A 17,759-nucleotide genomic window follows, 5' to 3' on the forward strand; every position below is an offset into this window, starting at 1 on the left:
TTCGCATTCTTCTGAACTTGAGAAGTTGGAAGATTAGTCTACTCAATTTTTCCTCCCATCGAATCATACAATATGGATACAGACTCTTTGTGGCCCAACTTATCCATGCCTGTGCAATGTGCAAACTCCACATAGATAGCACCCGTGGTCAGGTTCGACTTGGGTTTCTGGTGCTGTGAGGCAGCTGTTTTACCAACTGTGCCACTGTTTAATATACGGTGAATATACAGAGAATCGTTTATATTATCGTATAATATACAGAGGGTGGGTTATGGTATAATATAAGGAACTGCAGATGCTGATTTGTACAAAGATAGAAACAAAATACTGGAGTAACTTACCGAGATCCACTACGACCCACTACGATCTTTGGAAGACTCCTCACGATCATGCCTGCGACACCCCGACGAACGTTCGGCGACAGCCTAGTTGCTGGCAGTCGCCTTAAAATCGCCTAAGTGGGACAGGCCCTTAACTCTAAATTCCATGGAACCTCAAAGCATTAGGTTAAACATGGGAGAAATCCTACCATATTCTCTCAGCTAATAATGCCGTACACCTCCAATCTAAACACTACATGCTATAAGCATTGAATGTAACAATGAAACAGAATGTATGCTAAATCATATACTCCAAGCAGGTACTGAACGCTTACAGCTTTCCTGTTTCAGAAAAAATCTCAAGGAGTTGCTTGGAACCAATGAGTTAGAAGGAAATATAGATCAACATTTGTTGATCAGCACTTGACAAATTGGGAATATGAAGATGGAGTTAAAGGGGAAGCGAATACAGGAGAAATTGCAAAAGACTCTCGAATAAATGGGAAGGGATTTATTCTCTTATCTAGATGGGATAAGAGAGTAAGGTTGGGGCCAATTGTGACCGGTGTGAGAGGGGAGGTGAATAACGAAGTTAAAGTGTTGTATTTAAATGTGCGAAGTATGAAAAATAAAGTGGGTGAGCTTGAGGCTCAGTTAGACATTGGCAAGTATGATGTTGTGGGAATCACAGAGACATGGCTACAAGAGGACCAGGGCTGGGATCTGAATATTCAGGGGTACACAACGTATAGAAAAGACAGACATGTGGGCAGAGGGGGTGGGGTCGCTCGGTTGGTAAGGAATGATATTCACTCCCTTGCAAGGGGGGACATAAAATCAGGAGATGTAGAATCAGTATGGATAGAAATGAGGAATTGTAAGGGTAAAAAGACCCTAATGGGAGTTATCTACAGGCCCCCAAACAGTAGCCTCGACACAGGGTGCAAGTTGAATCAAGAGCTAAAATTGGCATGTCGCAAATGTAATGCTACGGTGGCTATGGGAGATTTCAACATGCAGGTAGACTGGGAAAATCAGGTTGCTAATGGACCCCAGGAAAGAGAGTTTGTGGAGTGCCTCCGAGATGGATTCTTAGAACAGCTTGTACTAGAGCCTACCAGGGAGAAGGCAATTCTGGATTTAGTGTTGTGCAATGAACCTGGTCTGATAAGGGGACTCGAGGTAAAAGAGCCATTAGGATGCAGTGATCATAATATGATAAGTTTTACTCTACAAATTGAGAGGGAGAAGGGAAAATCGGAAGTGTCAATATTATAGTATAGCAAAGGGGTTTACAGAGGGATGAAGCAGGAGCTGGCCAGATTTGACTGGAAGGAGGCCCTAGCAGGGAAGACGGTGGAACAGCAATGGCAGGTATTCCTGAGAACAATGCAGAAGTTGCAGGATCAATTTATCCCAAAGAGGAGGAAAGATTCTAAGGGGAGTAAGACGCACCCGTGGCTGACAAGGGCAGTCAAGGACAGCATAAAAATAAAGGAGAAGTATATCATAGCAAAGAAGAGTGGGAAGCAAGAGGATTGGGAATCTTTTAAAGAGCAACAGAAGATAACTAAAAAGGCAATACGGGGAGAAAAGATGAGGTACGAGGGTAAGCTAGCCAATATTATAAAGGAGGATAGTAAAAGCTTTTTTAGGTATGTGAAGAGGAAAAAGATAGTCTAGGCAAATGTGGGTCCCTTGAAGTCAGAAGCAGGGGAGTTTATTATGGAGAACAAGGAAATGGCAGACGAATTGAACCGGTACTTTGGATCTGTCTTCACTAAGGAAGATACAAACAATAGAAACATAGAAAATAGGTGCAGGAGTAGGCCATTCGGCCCTTCGAGCCTGCACCGCCATTCAATATGATCATGGCTGATCATCCAGCTCAGTAGCCTGTACCTGCCTTCTCTCCATACCCCCTGATCCCTTTAGCAAAAAGGGCCACATCTAACTCCCTCTTAAATATAGCCAATGAACTGGCCTCAACTACCTTCTGTGGCAGAGAATTCCACAGACTCACCACTCTCTGTGTGAAGAAATGTTTTCTCATCTCGGTCCTAAAAGATGTCCCCCTTATCCTTAAGCTGTGACCCCTGGTTCTGGATTCCCCCAACATCGGGAACAATCTTCCCGCATCTAGCCTCTTCAACCCCTTAAGAATTTTATATGTTTCTATAAGATCCCCCCTCAGTCTTCTAAATTCCAGCGAGTACAAGCCCAGTCTATCCAGTCTTTCCTCATATGCAAGTCCCGCCATCCCAGGGATTAATCTGGTGAACCTTCTCTGTACTCCCTCTAAGGCAAGAACGTCTTTCCTCAGGTTAGGAGACCAAAACTGCACACAATACCCCAGGTGCGGTCTCACCAAGGCCCTGTACAACAGCAGCAGAACCTCCCTGCTCCTAAACTCAAATCCTCTTGCTATGAATGCCAACATACCACTCGCTTTCTTCACTGCCTGCTGCACCTGCATGCTTGCTTTCAATGACTGGTGCACCATGAATCTCCCAGATGTTCTAGTGGCCAGAGATCCTAGGGTGACAGGAACTGAAGGAGATTCACATTAGGCAGGAAATGGTGTTGGGTAGACTGATGGGAATGAAGGCTGATAAATGCCCAGGGCCTGATGGTCTGCATTCCAGGGTACTTAAGGAGGTGGCTCTAGAAATTGTGGACGCATTGGTGATCATTTTCCAATGTTCTATAGATTCAGGATCAGCTCCTGTGGATTGGAGGGTAGCTAATGTTATCCCACTTTTTAAGAAAGGAGGGAGAGAGAATACAGAAAATTATAGACCAGTTAGTCTGACATCAGTGGTGGGGAAGATGCTGGAGTCAATTATAAAAGACAAAATTGCGGAGCATTTGGATAGCAGTAACAGGATTGTTCCGAGCCAGCATGGATTTACGAAGGGGAAATCATGCTTGACTAATTTTCTGGAATTTTTTGAGGTTGTAACTAGGAAAATTGACAGGGGAGAGCCGGTGGATGTGGTATACCTCGACTTTCAGAAAGCCTTTGACAAGGTCCCACATAGGAGATTAGTGGGCAAAATTAGAGCACATGGTATTGAGGGTAGGGTACTGACATGGATAGAAAATTGGTTGAAGGACAGAAAACAAAGTGTGGGGATAAATGGGTCCCTTTCAGAATGGCAGGCAGTGACTAGTGGGGTACCGCAAGGCTCGGTGCTGGGACCGCTGCTATTTACAATATGCATTAATGACTTGGATGAAGGGATTAAAAGTAACATTAGCAAATTTGCAGATGATACAAAGCTGGGTGGCAGTGTGAGCTGTGAGGAAGATGCTATGAGGTTGCAGGGTGACTTGGACAGGTTGTGTGAGTGGGCGGATGCATGGCAGATGCAGTTTAATGTGGATAAGTGTGAGGTTATCCACTTTGGTGGTAAGAATAAGAATGTGGCGCGTCGAAAGAGGCCCGAAATAAAGGCGAGGAGCCGGGTATTTCGGGAGGTTTGGTTTTATTACAGTTATCAGACCGGTCAAGTCTGCTGGAATGACTTTGCGCCCAAAACCTCGTCCTTGTATCCGTAGCAATGGAGCGCCCCCCTGGACCGGTCCATTCCCGTGCCGAGGGGTCGGTAGTGGTATGGCCCGACCCTTGGGAGCCGCCACAGGACCCCCCCCCCACCCCCCCAGAACCGGGGCCACGAAGCGCCCAAGGAGGACCTGGCCTCTTCATCAGCGGAGCTCGTATACGGGTCACCGCTCACAGTGCCCAGGGAGTTCGTGCCCTCGTTGCCGGGGCGAGAGGAACCGCCCTCATCCACCCTACAGCGCCTTCGAGAGCAAGTTGGCAAGCTCGCACCTGTGCCGACGTCCCGCCATGGGACATTCCGCCCTTATGTGCCATCGGCCCTCCGGGACTGCACCTTTGTGTTCCTGCACCGTGATGCCCACCGGACGCCACTCCAGAGGCCGTATGAGGGCCCGTACCGGGTGCTGGAGCACGGACAGACAACCTTTGTCTTGGACATGGGGGGCCGGCCGGAGGCTGTGTCAATTGACCGCTTGAAGCCGGCCCACTTGGACATTGACCAACCAGTGGTGCGGGTTGCCCAGCCTCGGCCACGAGGTCGTCCCCCTTTGCGGGTCCCACCACCTGTCCCTTCAACTGTGCCTCCGCCGACCCCTTAGTCGACCGATTTTCGTACGCGGTCCGGTCGGGTTGTGCGACCACCAGTGCGTTTCGTGCCTCCGGTTCTGGGCGGTGGTCCTGTGGCGGCTCCCAAGGGTCGGGCCATACCACTACCGACCCCTCGGCATGGGAATGGACCGGTCCAGGGGGGCGGTCCTTTGCTACGGATATAAGGACGAGGTTTTGGGCGCAAAGTCATTCCAGCAGACTTGACCGGTCTGATAACTGTAATAAAATCAAACCTCCCGAAATACCCGGCTCCTCGCCTTTATTTCGGGCCTCTTTCGACGCGCCACAAGAAGGCAGATTATTATCTGAATGGTGTCAAGTTAGGAAAAGGGGACGTACAACGAGATCTTGGTGTCCTAGTGCATCAGTCACTGAAAGGAAGCATGCAGGTACAGCAGGCAGTGAAGAAAGCCAATGGAATGTTGGCCTTCATAACCAGAGGAGTTGAGTATAGGAGCAAAGAGGTCCTTCTGCCGTTGTATAGGGCCCTAGTGAGACCGCACCTGGAGTACTGTGTGCAGTTTTGGTCTCCAAATTTGCGGAAGGATATTCTTGCTATTGAGGGCGTGCGGCGTAGGTTTACTCAGTTAATTCCCGGAATGGCAAGACTGTCGTATATTGAAAGACTGGAGCGACTAGGCTTGTATACACTGGAATGTAGAAGGATGAGAGGGGATTTTATCGAAACATATAAGATTATTAAGGGGTTGGACATGTTAGAGGCAGGAAATATGTTCCCAACGTTGGGTGAGTCTAGAACCAGGGGCCACAGTTTAAGAATAAGGGGAAGGCCATTTAGAACGGAGATGAGGAAAAACATTTTCAGTCAGAGAGTTGTAAATCTGTGGAATTCACAGCCTCAGAAGGCAGTGGAGGCCAAGTCTCTGAATGCATTCAAGAGAGAGCTAAATAGAGCTCTTAAGGATAGAGGAGGCAGGAACGGGGTACTGATTGGGAATGATCAGCCTGGATCACATTGAATCGTGGTGCTGGCTCGAAGGGCCGAATGGCCTACTCCTGCACCTATTGTCTATTATCTCTGGAGAAAATAGTTAGGTGATGTTTCGGGTCAGGACTCTTCTTCAAGATTGGTTAGGTTGATCTTACGAAGTATATTGTGAGGAGAAATGTGTTCACAAGTTATAGGAGGAGAATTGGGCGATTCGGCCCATCGAGTCAATCAGAGCTGATCTCTGCCTCCTAATCCCATTTTCCTGCCATCTCCCCATAACCCATTGACATCCGTTTTAATCAAGAACTTGTCTATCTCTGCCTTAAAAATATCCACTGACTTGGCCTCCATGGCCCTCTGTGGCAATGAGTTCCACAGATTAACTTCCCTCTGACTAAAGAAGTTCCTTCTCACCTCCTGTCTAAAAGAGCGCCGTTTAATTCTGAGGCTCTGACCTCTGGTCCTAGACTCTCCCGTCAATGGAAACATGCTTTCCACATCCACTCTATATCTTTGCCTTTCATTATTCTGCGAGTTTCAATCAGGTCCCCCTTCAACCTTCTAAACTCCAGCGAGTAGAGGTGCAGTGCTGTCAAAAGCTCATCATATGCTGACCCACTCATTCCTGGAATTATTCTTGTCAACCTCCTCTGGACCCTCTTCAGTGCCAGCACATCCTTCCTCGGATATGGGGCCCAAATTTGCTCACAGTACTCCAAATGCTGCCTGACCAGCACCTTATAGAGCCTCGGCTCTAAATGTGTTGGGATGGTTCAGAGAAACCAGAGTAAAAAGGTTGGAGCCATGCATGTACCATAATATCAGTGAACTTTTTTTACTTTTCCTTCACTGATTTGCTTATTAAACTACCTTCTTTGCTGAATCTATGAGTGTGACATTTATTCCTTCTGCTAATCTCTCCAGGAGTCTCCAGCCACATCTTCAGGCCTCTTTCACTCCACAGCAGAGGCTATTTCCCTCTGTGCCCTTAAAGTCACAATATTAATTTCTCTGAGCGATCATCGAAGCAAGAGGCAGCCATTCTGTTCTCCAGAAAGTGGATCAGATCCTATGTGCATGGCAGAGGTTCAAGATTTCCAAAGGACAATTAGGAAAGGTCTGCCTTAATGCCTCCATATTGAAAAATAAATTTAAAGGAATTATTATCCAAATGGCGATTAATAATCTGCTTAGAAGGGTCGAATGGCCTACTCCTGCACCTATTGTCTATTATCTCTGGAGAAAATAGTTAGGTGATGTTTCGGGTCAGGACTCTTCTTCAAGATTGGTTAGGTTGATCTTACGAAGTATTTTGTGAGGAGAAATGTGTTCACAAGTTATAGGAGGAGAATTGGGCGATTCGGTCCATCGAGTCAATCAGAGCTGATCTCTGCCTCCTAATCCCATTTTCCTGCCATCTCCCCATAACCCATTGACATCCGTTTTAATCAAGAACTTGTCTATCTCTGCCTTAAAAATATCCACTGACTTGGCCTCCATGGCCCTCTGTGGCAATGAGTTCCACACATTAACTACCCTCTGACTAATTATCTCTGGAGAATTTGGATGATGGAATTAGAAGTAACACTAGCAAGTTTGCGGATGAAGCTGGGTGGCAGTGTGAACTGCGAAGAGGATGTTAGGAGGTTGCAGGGTGACTTGGACAGGTTGAGTGAGTGGGCAGATGCATGGCAGATGCAGTATAATGTAGATTAATGTGAGGTTATCCACTTTAGCGGCAAAAAAAAGGAGGCAGATTATTATCTTAATGGTGTCAGATTAGGTAAAGGGGATGTGCAACGAGACTTTGGTGTCTTTGTACACCAGTCACTGAAAGTAAAGTGCATTTTCAGCAGGCAGTGAAGAAAGCTAATGGCATGTTGGCCTTCATAACGGGAGGATTTGAGTACAGGAGCAAAGAAGCCCTTCTGCAGTTGTATAGGGCCCTGGTGAGACCACATCTGGAGTATTGTGTGCAGTTTTGGTCTCCTAATTTGAGGAAGGACGTCCTTGCTATTGAGGCAGTGCAGCGTAGGTTCACGAGGTTAATCCCTGGGATGGAGGGACTGTCATATGAGGAAAGATAGGAAAGACTGGGCTTGTATTCACTGGAGTTTAGAAGGATGAGAGAGGATCTTATAGAGACATATAAAATTATAAAAGGACTAGACAAGTTAGATGCAGGAAAAATGTTTCCAATGTTGGGGGAGTCCAGAACCAGAGGACACAGTCTAAGAATAAAGGGGAGGCCATTTAAAACTGAGGTGAGAAGAAACGTTTTCACCCAGAGAGTTGTGAATTTGTGGAATTCTCAGCCGCAGAAGGCAGTGGAGGCCAATTCACTGGATGAATTTAAAAGAGTTAGATAGAGCTCTCGGTGCTGGTGGAATCAAGGGATATGGGGAGAAAGCAGGCACAGGTTACTGATTGTAGTTCACTAATGAATGGCGGTGCTGGCTCGAAGGGCCAAATAACCTCCTCCTGCACCTGTTTTCTATGTTTCTATGTTTTCTATGAAAGATTATGGCTGTGAGAGCAGGTCAGAGATTCTGTGTCCTGCTATATACTGAACACCGTGAAATGAGAAGCAGCACACCAATGAACTGCATCCGCTGAGATACCTTTCAGAATTACCTTTCTTCTTCCTCAGACCCTAATCCTGTAACCTCATATTGAAACTTTCAATTTCTACTTTCTGCTACGCCACTCTACGACAAATCCCGTTATTTCCCCATTTCACTTTATCTGTTTACACCACCTCCCACAAATGACTTCCCTGGGAAATACGATACCTTTGTCCATTGATTTTATTTCCACATGATTCCATTAGTTTTCCTCTCGTCAAGTTGTTACTTCTAATACAATTGAAAATGTTTGTTTTGTGTTCTGTGTAGGCAAATTATACCATGCATGAGTACATCAGATAATGCAAACAAGAAAATAAACAGAGTGAAAAATATAGTGTTGCAGCCGCAGTGAAAGTACAGATAAAGGTGCTTGATTTCCTTCGTGTACACTGTCTCATTATTTGAGGTCCAGACCGCTATGCTGAAGTCACCTGCAAACTTGTAAATGGAGTTAAAGCAGAACATTGCTGCACAGTCGTGAGTGTGTCGGGAATATAGTAAGGAGCTAGAATGCAGCCTTGCGGGGCACCAGTGTTGCAAATTAACATGGAGGATGTTTAGTTTTTGCTTAATTTAATTACTTTTATTTGAGAACTCGCAATCCGATTCAAACCATGTGTTCTGAAATGTGACTGAATAATAGAAATAAGTTTTATCTCATTGTAACTACAAGATATAAGTGAATTTGTTATTTGTGAACTCATTACCTTTAGAAATGCACAGAAAATGAATTTAACTAGTTTTCTTTGTGCAACAGAGGACATTAGTATTTCTCATTTTACAATTATCTGCTTAACCTAGCAGTAACTCTCGTCTCTGAATTAGAAAGTTTTGGGTTTAAGTACCACCATGTACCATGAGCATATATTCAAGGCTGACCATTTGATGTTGCACTGAAATCTTTCAAATGGTCCATTGATGAGGATGCCTGAGATTCCATGGAGTAAACAGTATTGCTATTGTATTTTATAATCTTGTTTTCAAACATCATCTTTTAGTGTTTGGAAAGGAAATCAAGCTGAAAGTTGCAAATTGAGCAATTGAATTACAAGAGAGACCTCTGGTGTGCAATGAGAGATTCGTGTCAGCCGTTTGAATAACTATTGTGCCAATAAATATTATGCACTGTTACTGCATAATATTTTTACGAATTACGACTTTTTTGATTTATATACAACATCACTACTCATGTTAATAAAAGAATATAGCACATATTTTAACTTTATTTAAAATATATACACATTTAAGAATGGTGCTGAAGGTTAATAGCTTGTCTCAGAAACAATAATTAATCACAGTGAAATATTTCTCATTTGGCCAAAGCTGTTTTCTTTCTTATTGGCTGTCTTAAATGTAGCAAGTTTCTTAATTTTTTTTTTGAAGCTCAGGACTGCTGCTGGGGGCAGATGGCAGCGAACACCAGCACAAAACCTGCCACTCAAAGTGTAACAGATGACTGTAGCTACAGAAAACCGTCCCTTTGTTTGTCTTGCTAATGAGTGTCCTCATTGCTGCAGGAGACTTGAATAGTTAATTATTTGCAATTCTTAACTAAAACAGGTGGTGGAGCTAGAGGTAAAGATTATTCATTCAAAGCGCAAGTCAAAATTTGAAAGACAATTGTGCTTTGCAGTTTACGGGCGGTGTCAACAGAAACGGATACTTTATCCAGTGTAAATATTTCACTGTAATTTGTAATCATCATTCAACATAATATTAAAATAATTTTCTGGTGTTTAACCTTTAATCTCATTGAATTGTTGGAAGAGAAAAATAATGCATACATAGAGAACTCTTTGCTACAAACTATTACTGTTTAATGTTTTCTGTTGAGAATATAGCTTGAGACAAATTGTTCTCATGAATGCAAGCTAGCATGCCTAGTTGCAAGTTTCCTTTTCTTTTGGAGGATGGGCTATCTGAAATTTAAAAGTTACATTAGAATTACATAGCATTTATGGATAAGTAACTGCTTAGGTAGAAGTTTAACTTAAAACCTTACAGTAGTGATGAGCAAAACCTCTTTCTAGAGTGAAATATTCAGCAGTATCAAACCGCCTGCACAGCCTACGCGTGACAGGCATGCAGAGCCATGTTAATGTTCAGAATATGAATTATCTCCGGGTGGCTCCATCACAAAGTAGAAAACCAACTGTGTATATATCAGCAGACCTGATGGACTCCATGTGGCTTCAAGCCTGAAAACTTCACTACTTTGACATGTGACGTGCTCTTTATGACTGTGGCAGTACTGTCAGTGAGGAATGGCAACAATGGCAACAAGCCCCCTTCCTAGCTCTGCACTCTGCCACCCCTGGTGTTGTCCGGCTACACACTCCCTTGCCTGCCTAGTTACGGACAGCAGTCCTTGAGCACACAGGGGGATGTGGGTGGATGGGCCACAGCTGCCTGCCTGGACACAACTACCACAATACACAGACCTGAATGATGAGGGCACACAAACAGTATGATATGTATTATTCTCATCAATAAAATGTCCCCATGAATTATTGTCTTTGTATGTAATGTACTAGCGCCTTTTTACCAAGATTCGGTTTTGGTGGGTCTACTTTTTTCTTCTCTGCACATTTCTCTTTTTTTTGTGTTTGTTTCCTATTCATATTCCAAATGATTCATAAAAGCCAGAAAGTTGGATGACAGCTCTGTTGTGGAATCATTTTCATATCGGCTACACAGCTTGCCATTTCAGCTTTTTGTTTTCTGTTCTAACAAAAGAGTTCTGTGATTTTTCAGATCGATTTTGAAGGAAAAGAATCTGAAGATCTTATTACAATAAATCATGAACTGAGGAATCAAGTTAACTTCCTGAAGCAGGATACTGAAAAAATGGCAAAATCCATTATTTTGAAAGAAAGTCAAATGAGAGAATTAGGTAATGTAGGATTCTAGCAATAAACTCAGAGTGCAGAAATAATGTATTTACATGAAATCTCTCACTTGAATTATTATTTTTAATGATGTCCGATTTAACAGTAAAGTGAAAGGCTATACACTGATTTGTCTGGTATAGATCAATGCAAGGTGTGCACTTTTATAAGTTTGAGGAAGTAAATTTCCAACAGGTGTTTTTATTCCAGTCAAATGATGCAGGTGCTTTAGTTTACCCAACTGTTTAACTGTTTAATTTTTGTCTATGCATCATCATAATGTAGATCGTTATTATGTCTTACTAAAGCAAAGTCAATATACTCAAGCCAATATAAAAATAGTTTTCAGTAATTTATCAAAGCAAAATTGATAAATTGCATACAAAGGATTATCATCAAATTTAATTTGCTCAACATTCTTTGCCAATATGAAGACTTCCTCGTCTTTCATTCTGTTGCTTTATTATTTTTAGCCTTGACAGATATAAAAATATTGTTTATTCCAGAGATTCAGCTAATTTCAACAAATGGATGAGGTGGAACAAATCCATCAAAAGGTGCTACCCAGAAGAAATACATCACAGTTTATACATTGTGCGATGATACAGCAAAGATTTGAAATTTAATGAAAATCTTCATTCATACATAATGTAATTTGGCTAACATTTTATCGTAACTTGAATGACATAGGTGTTCTGAGAGCTCCTCTTTTTTGCAACAAATTGTTGCTTGCTGTCTGTAAACATATTAATTGAGTGCTTCACTCTGTTCAATTGAAAATGAAGTACAAAAATTTTCTTTGTACTTTAATTGATTAGATATAGTACAAGAAAATATTAAGTTGTATTTGACAGATACCGTATTACTTATTGCTGCTTGTGAGCTAATTTAATGGTGTGTCTTGTTTTTGATGAGAAGTGCTTTGAATAGATAAAGAACCACCTGCTAAAGCACTTTGTATTGGCTGTGACTAACAGACAACGACGTTCATGGGCTGGGCACACAGCCACACTTGGTCCTTGAACTACTACCTAATATCCATTAGACCAGCCGGCTAAACAGCAGGGGCAAAGCAATGAAGGTCAAGGGTAATGTTTAGGGTTAGTGTCCTGCCAGGTCCTCCATCCACTATGGATTCCAGTAGGCTATGGAGTTTGACCTTCAGCGCTGAGAAGGAACACAGACATTTGAAGATCTGATTTTCACAATCTGCTCTTCTTTATTTTCAGAAAGGGAACTTGACTCACTAAAACAGAAAACTGATGGCATTGTCCACAGCATGCAAAAGGTATTGTTTCTCAAGTATACATTTTTGTTAGTTCACTTTGAGGTATGAATCCTATGAAAGATGCAATAAATAGATTTGAAAGATATGTTTGATTGTTTTAACAAATATAAGCATATACAATTGCATTCTGATGTAATTTAAAGTGAAATATAATGTAGACTGATGTAGTAACAATCAATGAACGGAAGACATTTACTGATTTATCGCCACTAAAATGTAAGTGATCTGCTGAGATGTAAATGATAAGAATAGTTATTCCCTGCTACTGAGTTGGATGCCAAAATATTTGCTTATATTCTTCTCCTTTAGTTAGTTCAATCTGAAACGAATTTGAAAAGAACATTAGATGATGAAATAAAGAGAGGGAAAGAAATGGTGAGTAAATTGTCATTGTTTTATTGATGATCATAATGAAGGCAATATGGCTTCAATAAATTTTATACTATGTGATATTTATATTTATATATTTATTTATGAAATTTAAGAATTGTTTAATTCAAATGTTAATACATACTTCTCTGATGTTTATCTGAAAACTTTGCTTCTGTAAGCATAGAATAAAACCATTGCTTGTTTAGTTTAGTGTACCAAGGTACAGTGAAAAGCTTTTGTTGCATGCTATTCAGTCAGTGTAAACCATGGCAGCTTGCATTTTTCCATTTCTCCATTTAAGACTTATGCACATTTTATGACATAAATGCCTATGACACCACAATTGTTCCTTAATCTATCATCTAAGAAACTGTTTCATATATACTCAATGAACACATGTTCAAGATTACCTTTGCCAACTTGATTTGTCCAGGTTATATGAAGATTGAAGTCACTCATGATTATTACAGTACTTTTTTTTCAAACCACATCTCTCTGCACTATTTCCAGCTTAATGTCATCCTTCCTATAGCAGTGTAGGAAAATAACTGCAGATGCTGGTACAAATCGAAGGTATTTATTCACAAAATACTGGAGTAACTCAGCAGGTCAGGCAGTATCTCAGGAGAGAAGGAATGGGTGACGTTTCGGGTCAAGACCCTATTTCAGACTGAAAGTCACAGGAAATGGGAACGAGAGATATAGACGATGTAGAGAGGTACAGAACAAATGAATGAAAGATATCCAAACAAGTAACAAGGATAAAGGAAACAGGTAATTGATAGCTGTAGTTAGGTGAGAACGAAAGACTTCTCACCTTACTCTCTGAAGTCGAACAGTAAGCACAAAACCTTGTGCATCACGTATAGTCCACAATATTCTGCCCATTAGACAGAACCTTCTTCAGTCTTCTTCTCTTCCAGCTTAAGAAGTGGTCTGCTGTCAGTTCTCTTGATGCTTCACATGCAGGATTTTCCTTTGTGCTAACATATTTCCACTGTGATACATTAGTAGCATCCCTTACAAAAGAGATCCTGTTTGCTACAAATACTTGAAAGCGTTTGGTTTCATTGTTGATGTACTTAAGCACTGTCATGCTGTCAGTCCAGAAGGTGAATTCCTCCAGTTTATGCTGCAGTTCTTTTTGCACATTATGTCAATTCTGACAGCTAAGGCTGCGGCAGTAAGCTCCATTCTGGGAATCGTCATTTGCTTCAATGGTGCAACTCTGGCCTTTTCCATTAAGAATGCAACATGTACTTCATTGTTGCCATTTTCCAGTCTTAGATATGAAACAGTACCATAACCGCTTTCACTTGCATCAGAAAAGTGATGCAGCTGTGCATATTTGATTTGACCAAAGTTTGTAGGCTTCATACACCTGTCCACTCTGAACTCCGGGATCTTGCCGAGATCTGCGAACCACTCTGTCCATCGCTGAGAAAAGATTTGCGTTATACTCTCATTGCATCCAAGTTTCTTCTTACAGAGACCCTGCAAAATTAACTTGGCTGGTAGTGTAAATGGTGCAAGAAATCCCAAAGAGTCATAAACAGAACCAAGCACAGATAGGATGCCCTGCCTTGTACATGGTCGTTCCTGAATCGAGATTCTGAACTTGAACACATCTGTTTCAACACACCAGTGCAATCCCAGTGCTCTCTCCATAGACAGATTGGCTTTGTCCAAATCCAACTCCCAGGTCTCCTTGGCTCTGTTATCTAGTGGAATGGTTTCCAATACAGCCCAGCTGTTGCTGATCCATTTCGATAGCATGAATCCTCCTTTGTTGCAGAGGGAAGTCAGATGTTTTACCATTTGGATTGCTTCCTGTTCCGTAGACATGGATTTTAAACAATTGTCCACTTAGAAATTGTTCTTTACTGTGTTTGTCACTTCTTCTGGAAAGTGAGCTTTATTGTCCTCGGCGGTCTTCCTCAATGCAAAGTTTGCACAACTCGGTGATGATGCTGCACCAAAGACATGTACCTTCATCCGATATTCAACGAGATCTTGTTGTGCATCACCATCTGGCCACCACAGAAATCGCAGATAGTCGACATGCTTTTCCGCTACCTTGACCTGATGAAACATTGCCTTGATATCCGCCATCAAAGCCACCGGCTCTTGTCTGAATCTGATGAGAACTCCGATGAGTGAGTTTGTTAGGTCTGGACCCTGCAGCAGTTGACAGTTAAGTGATTTACCCTTGAAAACTGCTGCACGGTGAAGTCTTGGATTTAACATTATCCGTAATTTCCCTCGTTAGCCATGGTTGAGCCACCTTCCCTGTTTAATAGATAATGAGGAAGCATATCTTTGTTTACAACAAGATCTAGAGATGGTAAGGCGGGTCAGGGAATGTTAAGTGGAAATTAACTCTGGAGAAAATGTGATGTTTCGGGTTGGGACCCCTCTTCAGATGGATTGTAGTAGGGGGAGCAAGGAAAAGAAAAAAACTGTGGTAAACAAGGCATTTGGGACACTTGCCTTCATTAAGAAGGATATTAAGTGCAAAAGTTGGCATATCATGATGCAGCGGTACAAGTTATAGTATTAAGTGCACTTGAAGTACTAAGTGCAGTTCTGGTTGCCCAGTGGGATGACATGCTAGAAGGTTGGAAAAAGGAGTCAGGGGTAGTTGTGCAGGGTTGTTTTTTCTAATTGGAAACCTGTGACCAGTGGAATACCGCAGGTCTTCTGCTATTTGTTATATACATTCATGATTTGCATGACAATGTATTTAACATTGTCAGACAATCTGTAGATTACACCAAAATACACGGCATAATAGACAGTGAGGAACCATATCTAAGTTTACAACAAGATCATTTAAGGTGCAGATGAGATTAATCAGGATGTTAACTGTGTTGTAGGAGAGGTTAGATAGGCTAGAATCTTTTTCTTTGGAGTGGAGAAGGCTGAGAGACAACTTTATTGAGTTGTACAAGACCATGAGGGGCATCTATAAAGTGAACACTCATGGTCTGTTTCCAAGGGTAAAGGATTCTAAAGGGCTGGAGGGCATAAGATGAGAGTGGAGAGATTTAAGAGGGACATCAGGGGCATCTTTTTCACTCAGAGGATAGTCCACATCTGGAATGAGCTGCCGGAGTACTCTATAGAAGTGGATATAATTATGACTTTAAAAAAAACATTTGGACAGATACATGGATAGGAAAGGTTCCAAGAGCTATGGACCAAATGGAGGCAAATGGAACTACCCCAATATGCCAACTTGTTCACATGGACAAGGTGGGCCAAAGGACCTGTCTCCATGTTGTACAACCCTATGACTCTTTTACTATAAAATACTCAGAGTCTATTTAATTGATCATACAATTGCATTATTCCATTCAAAAGAAAACACCAAAGGCAGTCCATGTAACCTGACAAGCAGGACTGCTTGACTTTTAACTTTTCTGATTTCCTTAATTGACGTTATACTTACTGTTGTGTTGACCTCACGTCTGCACGTTCCACTTACCCTAACCCGAATCTCACAAGCAGTGGTCACTCAAAAGCTAAAGGGGCGTAACTACAAAAGCATGACACGTAACATGAGTGACACCATTACACTAATCTACACCCCCCCCTCTTAAAGAATCCACAACGATACAGACCCATAAACCAAGCACATCATGTATAACAATCGGTGACAAACTGGAGGAAAGTTAAACATAGTCCGGATACTTCACAACCGGCCTGCAAACACGACCAGCACGTGTACGATAGTGACCATCTCCATTCTTCTTATCCGGGGAGAGAGCAGGTGATTCCACAGGCGAGGGAGACTGAATCAACGTCCCTGGAGACGAAGCAGCAAACTGTGGAACAGGCGATGAATATGGAGGCGAAGATGGAACAGGCAGAGGAGCTGTTGCAGACATGGACTGTTGTGCTGGCAAAAGCATGCGAGTGCCACTAGGCGCAAACGGAAGTGAACTTGTACGATCTGGATTACACGGAGGAGGAACTGGCTCGTTCACAGGCAGGATATGTTGCCTGTTACGTCGGTAGGTACCGCCATTGGCACCAACGATATATGAGCATGGCTCCGAAGCAATTCCAGAAATTACTCCGATACGGTCATGGCCTCTGTCAGTCTGTAAGCGGACCGCCTGCCCTTTGGTCAGCGGTGGCAGTGGCCTACTTGTCTTGTCAAACCATCGTTTTTGAATGTCACGCTTCTGTTGCAACCTGGATTGAACCTCCTCCGGTGGAAACACTTGTGGGACTAAAGCCTGATTGGCTACAGGCACTGTGGCACGGGTTTGCCTTGACAATAAACGTTGAGCGGGTGAACCCAAGATGGGGTCACGGGAGATGTTGCGTAAGTTAAGCAGATCCAGGAATATGTTCGATTTTGCTCTGTAGGAACATTCCATGAGCTGTTTAGCACTTTAACAGCCCGTTCAGCCAGCCCGTTAGACTGGGGATATTCTGGGCTGCTGGTGATGTGGCAGAAATTCCAGTGTCTAGCGAACTCCCTGAATTGTTGGCTGGTGAATTGACTGCCATTGTCAGTTAGCAGTTTGTCCGGGGGTCCGTGGACTGAACAGTGGCGACATAACTTCGAAATCACTCCGCTGAAAGTGGGGCTGCTGAGAAAATCAATGTAGATTGAAAAATCCTCTTCAAAAACACGCCACCGTTCCTCGAGATCTGCATCAAACACCAAGATCTCCGGTTTCCTGAGAGCAAAAGCCATCGCACACAGTGGAAAAATAACAAACTAAGATAAAAACAAGAGGAAAACAATAGAATTTGGAGTAAGTCCGTACACGTCTGACACCATGTTGTGCTGACCGTATAATAACAGAAGCCTTACACCTGGATAATGATCCAGACTTTATTAACTACATAGCAAGCACGACCTCACGCCTGCACCTTCCACTTACCCTAACCCGAATCTCACAAGCAGTGGTCACTCAAAAGCTAAAGGGGCGTAACTACAAAAGCATGACACATAACATGAGTGACACCACTACACTAATCTACACTTACGGGGATAGAAATTCCTCTCAGTCACTTGCATTACATGTGCAATATGGTATAAACTGTGCAATGTATTCTGTGGAACCAAATCTTGGGATTACATGATAGTGTACAGCAGTTCCATCAAGTAAATTTAACAC

General features: G+C 42.6%; 1 protein-coding gene across 6 annotated transcripts in view; it reads left to right on the plus strand.

Annotated features, from left to right (window-relative positions):
- The window catches only part of c2h10orf67 (chromosome 2 C10orf67 homolog), a 131,672-nt gene that overhangs the window by 31,558 nt on the left and 82,355 nt on the right, over positions 1-17,759 (plus strand). For all 6 annotated transcript variants that reach the window (XM_078416297.1, XM_078416305.1, XM_078416267.1 and 3 more), the window contains exons 6-8: positions 10,828-10,966; positions 12,191-12,249; positions 12,559-12,624. In XM_078416297.1, coding sequence (XP_078272423.1) covers positions 10,828-10,966; positions 12,191-12,249; positions 12,559-12,624 — 264 coding nt within the window. The remainder of the gene's footprint in view (positions 1-10,827; positions 10,967-12,190; positions 12,250-12,558; positions 12,625-17,759) is intronic.

Source organism: Rhinoraja longicauda, chromosome 2 (genome assembly GCF_053455715.1).
Source record: "Rhinoraja longicauda isolate Sanriku21f chromosome 2, sRhiLon1.1, whole genome shotgun sequence".
In the NCBI taxonomy this organism is placed as follows: domain Eukaryota; kingdom Metazoa; phylum Chordata; class Chondrichthyes; order Rajiformes; family Arhynchobatidae; genus Rhinoraja; species Rhinoraja longicauda.